The 9,007-nt window shown below is 36.1% G+C and overlaps 2 protein-coding genes across 2 annotated transcripts; one reads left to right on the forward strand and one right to left on the reverse strand.

Annotated features, from left to right (window-relative positions):
- Positions 1–4,135: 4,135 nt before the first annotated feature.
- LOC133783392 (sufE-like protein 1, chloroplastic/mitochondrial) lies at positions 4,136–5,486 on the forward strand. Its single transcript, XM_062223007.1, has one exon. It carries the CDS (start codon positions 4,184–4,186, stop codon positions 5,291–5,293), a length of 1,110 nt encoding a protein of 369 aa, XP_062078991.1. The 5' UTR covers positions 4,136–4,183; the 3' UTR covers positions 5,294–5,486.
- A 1,230-nt stretch (positions 5,487–6,716) lies between these two features.
- LOC133783393 (uncharacterized) lies at positions 6,717–8,577 on the reverse strand. The gene has a single exon (XM_062223008.1). It carries the CDS (start codon positions 7,861–7,863, stop codon positions 6,868–6,870), a length of 996 nt encoding a protein of 331 aa, XP_062078992.1. The 5' UTR covers positions 7,864–8,577; the 3' UTR covers positions 6,717–6,867.
- Positions 8,578–9,007: the final 430 nt, after the last annotated feature.

The following is a 9,007-nucleotide window of genomic DNA, read 5'->3' on the forward strand; positions in this document are numbered from 1 at the left end:
CTTCCCAACAAAAATACCATTCTTAGTGATGGTGTACAAATTAGCCCCAATAGTTTGAGTAAACCCAGCCTTATTAAGCAGAAAACCAGAAACCAGATTCTTTCTCATCTCAGGAGTATGCATTACATCTTTCAGTAATAAAGTCTTTCCTGAGGTAAACTTAAGCTCCACATTTCCCATCCCAGCAACAATATTGGTGTGGGAATCTCCCAACAGCACTTTCTTATCATCAACAGCAGTGCATGTTTTAAACATAACACTATCATAGCAGACATGGCGAGAAGCACCAGTGTCTACCCACCACCCATCTGATCCACCAATAAGGTTGATCTCAGAAATCATAGCTATAAAAGCTTCTTCAGTCAAGTTAGCCTGCGGAGCAGTGCTTGGCTTGTTCCTACACTTACGTGCCATATGACCTGGCTTGTTACAAACGTAACAAAGGAATTGTCCAGAGTCATTCTGTTTAGGTGGAGGCTGCTGCCTTCCATGTTGGTTCCTGTTATGGTTCCAATTCTGATTGTTGTTTCGAGGATTGTTCTGGTTGTTGCGGTTGGAATTTGAATTCGCGTTGCGGTTGGAATTTGAATTCGAGTTGCGGTTCTGATTCTTAAAGGTTTTGCCATTTGGCTTCAGAACCGCAGGTGTGGGCTTCTTAGGGATGTTGTTACAGACAACAAGCACCTCTTCTTTCTGGTCTTGTTTCCTTGCTTCCTCCTCGATACGAAGGCGGGTGATCAAACTTTCTAAGGAAAATTCCTTAGTCTTATGCCTGAGAACATTTTTAAAGTCCTTCCAGGAAGGAGGTAATTTGTCAATTAAAACAACAACTTGAAACTGTTCATCAAGGGCCATACCTTCTGAGATAATCTCATGAGCAATTTTCTGAATTTCGTGAGATTGGGCCTCCACAGATTTATCGTCAACCATCTGATACTTCAGGTATCGACTAACAGCGTATTTTTTAGTCCTTGCCTCCTCTGTATCGTATTTCTTTTGCAGCGCCTCCCAAATCTCCTTTGCTGACTTGTCTGAGTTATAATAGTCATAAAGATCATCAGATAAACCGTTAAGAATAAAATTCTTACATAGGAAATCATTTTCCACCCAGGAGTCCAAGTCCTTCTGTTGCTTCTCGCGTTCAGTCTGATTGTCCTTGTCGGTGGATGCCTCAGGGACAACCGGCTTCAGAGCAGTGAGCACAAACGCCACCTTCTTCATGGTCAGATAAAAAAGCATCTTCTGTTTCCAACGCTTAAAGTGCAAACCCTCAAAACAAAATGGCTTGTTAATATCAACAGAGGTAGAACCAGAAAAATCATCGGTCGCAGCCATAGCAGAACAGAACGTCTTAAAATCGATATTCCTCAATAGAAAACAAAATGGAACGAAATTACCGATCAATATTTTCTGGCTGAGTCGCGGACAAAGTCGCTCTCTTTAAGACGTTTCGTGGCTCTGCCCTAAGTGTGCATGGCAGTCTATCAACCACGTCGTCCCCAGGATAAAACAGCCTCTGTACGATTCCTCCCTGCACCGAGAAGATCGTTCTTGTACACCATTATAAAAAATTGATCTCAGAAAATTCGTAGAACCCAGTAAGACAAAAAGAACTCTCTCTTATATTTTTTCCAAACGTTTTTCTATTAAATCAGAGGAGGATTAAACGGCTAAAACGTTTATCTTCATTTAGTTAAAATAAAAACCGTTTTTTGTTTTATTAAAATGAACGTTTTTTAAAATTAATTTAATTAATAAAATGATAAACGTTTAGATACCTTTGTTGAAAAAAAATAAAACTTAAAAATACGACACCACACCACCCACCTCACCGAGGTCCGGACGGATGGACGGCGGCGGCGGCGCGCGTGTGTGGTGGTCAAGTGTGTGAGTCCTCACCCATTCGCACAAAACTGGGTACCCCTTGGGGCACACCCCAAGTCATTGCATTTGCAACTTATATACACTCTATGAAGAGTGTTCCAATTCCATGTGGGACTTTTCCCATATCACACACAACTCTATTGTATCAATTTTTAATAATTCATTTAAAAAAGTTCCAACAGATTGGCATGTATACCTTTTTCAAGAAAAAACAAAGATTAAAGACATCACCAAAAATAAAAATTGTTCAATCTTTTCATCTCTTAACCAGAACAGTTCTTATCATCATCTGTAATAATTACATAGCATTTACAACAATAAGCAACACTAATAGCAGAACTCCCCTTATACCTTGCCATAGTTGTTATCTTAAGGGATGTTTGGTACGAGGTTTGAGTTTGAGTGAGTAAAGTTAGAGGGGGTTTAGATTAAGAGAATGTGAAACTCAAGTGTTTAAAGGGTTAAGATTACCCTCAAATCAAGCTAAAAAATGAGACCCACTTGAAAACACAAATCCCTAAGCCATTAAAAATAAATTTACCAAACATGAGTTATATTTGACATTCCCATTCCCATTCCCATTCCTACCAAACCAAACCCCCATACCAAACACCCCTTAGTTTGTTACTTAACATAGTTTGTTAGTGTTATTATTAATTGCTTAACTACTTTCTGTAACAACTCATTTGAGTTTAGTACCTTTCTTTTGTAACAGACTTCTCTTCAATTCGAGTATATAAATAACATTTCATTTCAGCTTAGATCATAGTGTGATCTTGAGCCATTCTCTTAATTATTTTCTCTTCTTGATCTCGTAACATTTTGCTCATTCACAACTTCCTGAATAATCCAAAATCACACAATAAAATGTATCTCAAATACAACCTCTATATACCTATGACTGATCATGTATTTGAGATAGACATAGAATGCAAACACTGACATTCTCATTAATCAAATTCTCTCCAAATCAATTGTTCATTCTCATATCTGTCTTCTAAATAATAATTGGCCTTAGTACTAGGGGTGTTCATAAAACCACCCACACCGCACCACAATTTGCGGTTTAGAACCCTTCGCGGTGCGGTTGCGGTTTGTATTTTTGACAAACCGAGCGGTGCGGTGTGGTTTGCGGTTTTAAATTTTATAAATGCGGTTCAAACCACACCGCACCACATCATTATATATATTAACTTTTTTATATTATTTTTTTCAATTTTGCTACATTTAAGTTAATGTATAAATATTTATATAGTATAATATAATATACACAATATCTAGAAAGAAATATTATGTTTTATAGGATGCTAACACATATTCTACTTCAATCAATCTAAAGATATTCCTCTTTAATTAAAATAATATTTACTTTTATATTACATTTTTTATTTGTTATTGGTTTGTTATATTTTTATTGTTTTGCTTAAATTTTATTAGCTTGTTGTACATTTAATTATTTTGTTAAACACTCTATGGTTATGAGATTTATTATGAATCTTTCTTAATTATAATATTTAATTGTTAAATTATTTGACGATAGGTATAAACAGCCAAAATCGCACTGCACCACACCTTATTTTTGCGGTGCAGTTTATGCGGTTTGAGGTCTATGTGGTGCGGGTTGCGGTTTGGAAAATTGTTCAAACCGCACATATGCGATGCGGTCCAAAAAATTAGAGAAAAACCGCACCAACCGCACCACGAACACCCCTACTTAGTACTCACACAACATTGTGAAGAAAAGAGAAAAAAGAGAGTAATTTTTAAGATAAAGAAAAGAAAACAGCATATATTATATACATATACACGGCATCGTACATGTATACTTTATTCGCAAATATTTAAGGTGATGTTTGGTTAGAGGTAATAGAATGAAATTGTATGAAAATAAATCAATTTTCATTCTATTATTTTGTTTGTTTACATTTTAAAGTATTTGAATGACTTTTCCACTATTTAGTGGAATAAATATTCCATTTGCAAATGAGAGGAAATACCATACTAATACAATATTAAAAAAAAATTAATAATTTTTTTATAAACTTTTTTATTTATACTAATTTTTATTCTATTACTATTTCTATGCATTTTAACACTTTCATTATTTCCAACCGAACGCGTCAGTACCCTTCATTAATTACCAATAGTTCGAAGCAGAGCTATACCACCAAACGACATGTCGTTCATACTAATAAACGACACCAATAGAAAAGACTATAAAAGCTTCTTTGACTTCAATTCAATATCTGCCAAATAGTACAGAGAACAGCCACCGTTTTGTGAGATTCTCTGCCAAACCATGTCTTCATCTTCTTCGATATCATCTTCCCTCCGATTGGTCACAGCCAGAATCCCAAGCTCTCTCTTTCACTCCACAACCACAGTAACAACAAGAAGATCAAAAACTCTCTTTCACAGCCAGTCAAAGCCTCTACATGTTTCATTCTCCAGACCCATTTCATTCGAACGACTCCCTTCAGTATCGGTATCAGCGTCATCAGCTTCGGCTTCAAGCTCTACGTCACTTCAACCCATTGAAGAGCTCCCTCCAAAGCTTCAAGAAATCGTGAGACTTTTCCAGTCCGTACAGGAACCGAAGGCCAAGTACGAACAGCTATTGTTTTACGGTAAAAACCTTAAACCCCTCGATACCCATTTCAAAACTAAGCAAAATAAGGTCGAGGGTTGTGTGTCCCAGGTCTGGGTCAGGGCTTACCTCGATTCAGATAAGAACGTGGTGTACGAGGCCGATTCTGATTCTGTACTCACTAAAGGACTCGCTGCTTTACTTGTTAATGGTCTCTCGGGTCGACCTGTCGATGAGGTAGTGAGAATTTCCCCTGATTTTGCTGTGCTTCTTGGGCTTCAACAGAGCTTGACTCCTTCTAGGAATAATGGGTTCTTGAATATGTTGAAGTTGATGCAAAAGAAGGCGCTTGAGTTGTATATTGAAGCTGAGAAGGGCGTTGGGAGCTCGAATTCGGAGTCAAAATTCGATAACAATGGCGAAAGCTCGGGTCTTGGATTGAAATCTGAACTGGGTATTGAAAATAAACAGGAGAAAGTTGTTGAATCAAAACCAGCAACGAGTGTGAGGATCGAGTCTGATTCGAATTCGGGTTCTTTAGGGAGTAGGGGCATGAGAATTAAGGAGAGATTAGAGAAAGAGCTTAGTCCTGTTGATTTGGAGGTTGAAGATGTATCTTATCAGCATGCTGGGCATGCTGGAGTGAGAGGGAGCGATGGAGAGACTCATTTCAATGTGAGAATTGTTTCGAAAGAGTTTGAGGGGAAGAGTTCGGTTAAGAGACATAGACTCATTTACACTTTGTTACAAGAAGAGTTGCAGAGTGGATTACATGCATTGTCAATTGTAGCAAAGACACCATCTGAAGTTAGTGGAGGATGAAGGAGTTCTCATTGCATAGAAAAAAAGAGGTTCATTTTTATATATTTTTTTTCTTAATAATTAAAGAAATTTATTGGGGCTATTGCTTTGTACCACTTTTAGATGTGTTGTATACATTTTCTCATAGTTTTTAGATTATGAAAGATTGTGTCTTGAATCTTTATAATGCAATAACGAGTTACATATTTCGGCATTTTTGCTGTGAATTGCTTTAGTTTTATTCCAAACATACATGTAATGTATGTTTTGGGATTCATGTTATGCAAAATTGAATGCAAAATTGAAAACAAGGAATTGGGGAGCTTTACTTTGCTGATGACTGATAAAGATATTCAACTGGTGTACAGAATAGTAGCCATTCTTGAAAATAAGAAAATTTGTCATTCCAAAATGGAGTTTTGAACTGTTGAAACAGTAATCTAGCAAGTACTGTGTAATTTATCAAGTATAAATCATGGGCTTTATGTTAAATATTTGAAGCTTTGGTCTTGGTAAGGTAATTTTTTGTTTGAACTATATGGCTTGTAGTCGATAGGATTGTTTGTGAGAATCTCATCTGGCAAGGTGGTGAGTCCATTACAAATGGATAATGTATGTTTGGGATTACAGATTATGTCATTGATTAATAATATGTCATTAAAACTGTTTAGAGCTTCTCATTGTTCTCAACTCTACTCCTCAAGGTAGCTAAGATTGTAGTTCATTAGCATTGCTAGAAGCACATAATTACTTCGATAACTCCAGTTTTATAACTCATTAAGCCACAGTCAGTTTGGTAACTCCAATACACACATTCCTTGTTATTTGATAGAGTTTTGGATCATTAAGACACTTTGGAGAAAGTACTACTTTTAGGAATATTTTGCTATGCAACCAAAGAATTGTGTTCTTGGGCAGAATCTAAATTCATGCTGCAGCTGAAATTTCTCTTTACTTATTTGTTTGTTTGGATGGAGCTGTCTTTCGAGTGAATTATTTTGATTTAAATTAAAGTTTATTCCCCATAGTGGAATGCAAAGTTGAGTTAGGCACACAATTAAAAAGTGACATGACAGGATATCACCACAGGCTTCTAGTTGATTCTGCGTACAAAACTGATTAACCTTTTTTATGATTTGAGCAATAGTACTTGGGAAATTAAAATATGTTCCATAATTTATAATCCTGGATAATGGTGTTTCCTTTTCTTGTTTTTTCTTTTCTTTTCTTTTTTGGTTGGTGGTGGTGCTCTCCCCACTTTATGTTTTTTTTTTCCTTTTTTCTTTTGCTGATTGTAACATAGTGGTCTTGATTAGTCCATGTATGGTTTCCTTTACTCTAACCTAGTAGAAAGAAATGCAAACTGAAAACATTGAGAATCCCAACCTAGATAGGATCATTTGGTTTGTGTATCTACTGAAATTTAAATATTGAAAAAGACAAATTGTTCTGAAAGAATGTTGTTGATAGTTGATATATATAAATATATTCATATATATAGAATAATTCAAACATGTATACACCAAAACTTGCATACTGTTCAATCTTAATTAAAGGAGATGCAGAGAGAAAAGAAGATAATTATGTAACCTTCTTCATCTCTTTGTTCTGCAATTTCGGGCAACTAACATACCAGTTGGTGGGCCTGTCATCTGCAGTTGGCATCTACTATGTAACCAGTAATTAACATGTATCATACCCAGAGTTGCTCTCACCTTAAAAGTCCCTCTTATATTATAGTTGACTTTGTTGCTCTGTACCTGTGTTCGAAGTTCCAGTGCATGATTCAGGGGCAAGTAAACCAAGCTTGAGATGAGGTGAACAGCTTCTATCCTTGTTTCTCTTGGTCTTTGAGTGAAAGGCTGAAGAGCTTGTCTTGATATGAGCCTGTCAGCAAAGTAAAGCTCTATATCCAGATACTCAAACCTTATGTCAAGTTTCCGATTTGGATTGGAGAAATTTGCAAGGAAAGCAAAGTCACCGTTGAAATAATCTGGTGCGTCGAAGTAGATGGTGTTAAGGCGTGCATTTGGGGTGTCAAATAATGGTATTTTTGGTTTAACAACAAGGTAGATGATTAAAGTTGCTATTCCAAAAAAAATGAGAAGAAGACTAAATACTAGACACAGAATTGCACCAAACCATACAAGTGGGTTGGTTCGCCGGGGTTGAGTATGCCTGAGAATTGGTTCATTTATGGAAGACTTGATGAAGATGTGTGGTGATGGGGTTGCTCGGGCATCGCTGTTCACTGCTTGCCTGAGCATTGGTTGCTTTATGGAAGACTTGATGTGTGTGTCTGGCGCTTCATTTGCTTGATCATCACTGTTCACAGCTTGCCTGAGTATTGGTTGCTTTATGGAAGACCTGATGTGAGTGTCTGGCGTTTTGGGAGCTCTATTTTCACTATTTATTTCTTGCATTGATATACTAACTTGGTTTAGAGCTAATTGTTGGGCATGCTTATGAGGTGGTGGTGGCAGCGGAGGCAGTGTCTGAGAATTTGGAGAAGGAGAGGGAGATCGCAGTGTCTGAGAATTTGGAGAAGGAGAGGGAGATCGAGACGAAGGTGGAGCAGGGAGTGGAAGCATCCTTGAAAAATTTTCAAAATGCAAAAAGTTGAAATGAAAGGTATGAAGAAGGAAGATGATGATAGTTGTTTGTTTAAATAAATTAGGAAGTCCATTAAACTAAGTAAAGAGAAAAAGAAGCTTTTGATTGGGAGGGGGTTAGTGGGGCCACCATTTTTGCTTGGTTTTTGGTATTAGAGAAAAGGGGAGTTTAGGTGGGGAGCTAAAGTTGAGTTTGAATGCCGTTTTGCTTTTAAAATTGTTGAAGCAGCTGGCACTAGTTTGATAAAGTAGTGGCCTTGTCCTTCAAAGTGATCACCTCTCTCACCTTTTCCTCGAACAAATCCTTATTGGTTTAGACTAATCAATTGGTCCATATTATCATGTGATGGTCTATGAAATCAGTGTCCTATATTTGTGTTTGTTGTCTTGTCTTTTTGTTTTGTTTTCCGATGGTTATTAGTGCTCTGACATTCATGTTTTACATGTTTACTGGCTCATTAAGTTATGTTTTGTAAACCATTTGATATATTTTGCTTTATGGGTCTAACAGTAATGACTTGATTATATATCACTATATTAGAGACTATATATAGACTGATTAGATTAGCTATATGTAACCTCCAAAAGTGACTAAAAGTAAGTCAAATTTGTTAAGGAAATTTAGTACTATTAAAGGTTGCTAAAGTAGTACAGAACAATCATAGTTTACATTATGTCTATCAAAGAAGGTTTGAGCAAGTGACTTTTCCCATTTGGCCCCATTACTTGTTATTTATCATAATTTAGCTAGGGGCTTCGAGGGTAATTTCCCTATATAATGGGGGTGCTATAGCAGAATGATTTATATAAATATATATATATATTTTTAAATTGTAGAAAAATAAATAATATTTAAGGGTTTTTCTTTTTCTTTTTTACAATGCAAAAATAACCTTTGGTACCTAAGTTTCTCTTAATTTTTTATTTGTTTTATCAGAAAAAACTCAATTATGAAGATGATGAATAGTTTCCAATTCTTTGAAGATCTTTGCTGTGATCAGACAAGCCCCAGAGAAAGAGGTATTTTGCTGAGGTATATTTTCAGATATATTAAATTTTGTTTATGCTAAATATTTTTTTTTATGAATTAGTATTATTTTGATAATGATTTTTTTGCAATAGC

This window comes from Humulus lupulus, chromosome 6, assembly GCF_963169125.1.
Source record: "Humulus lupulus chromosome 6, drHumLupu1.1, whole genome shotgun sequence".
NCBI classification, from domain to species: Eukaryota; Viridiplantae; Streptophyta; class Magnoliopsida; order Rosales; family Cannabaceae; genus Humulus; species Humulus lupulus.

Excerpts from the sequence above, each read along its gene's own strand:
- LOC133783393 (XM_062223008.1), bottom strand. The coding sequence starts at position 7,863 with ATGCTTCCACTCCCTGCTCCACCTTCGTCTCGATCTCCCTCTCCTTCT.
- LOC133783392 (XM_062223007.1), top strand. The coding sequence starts at position 4,184 with ATGTCTTCATCTTCTTCGATATCATCTTCCCTCCGATTGGTCACAGCC.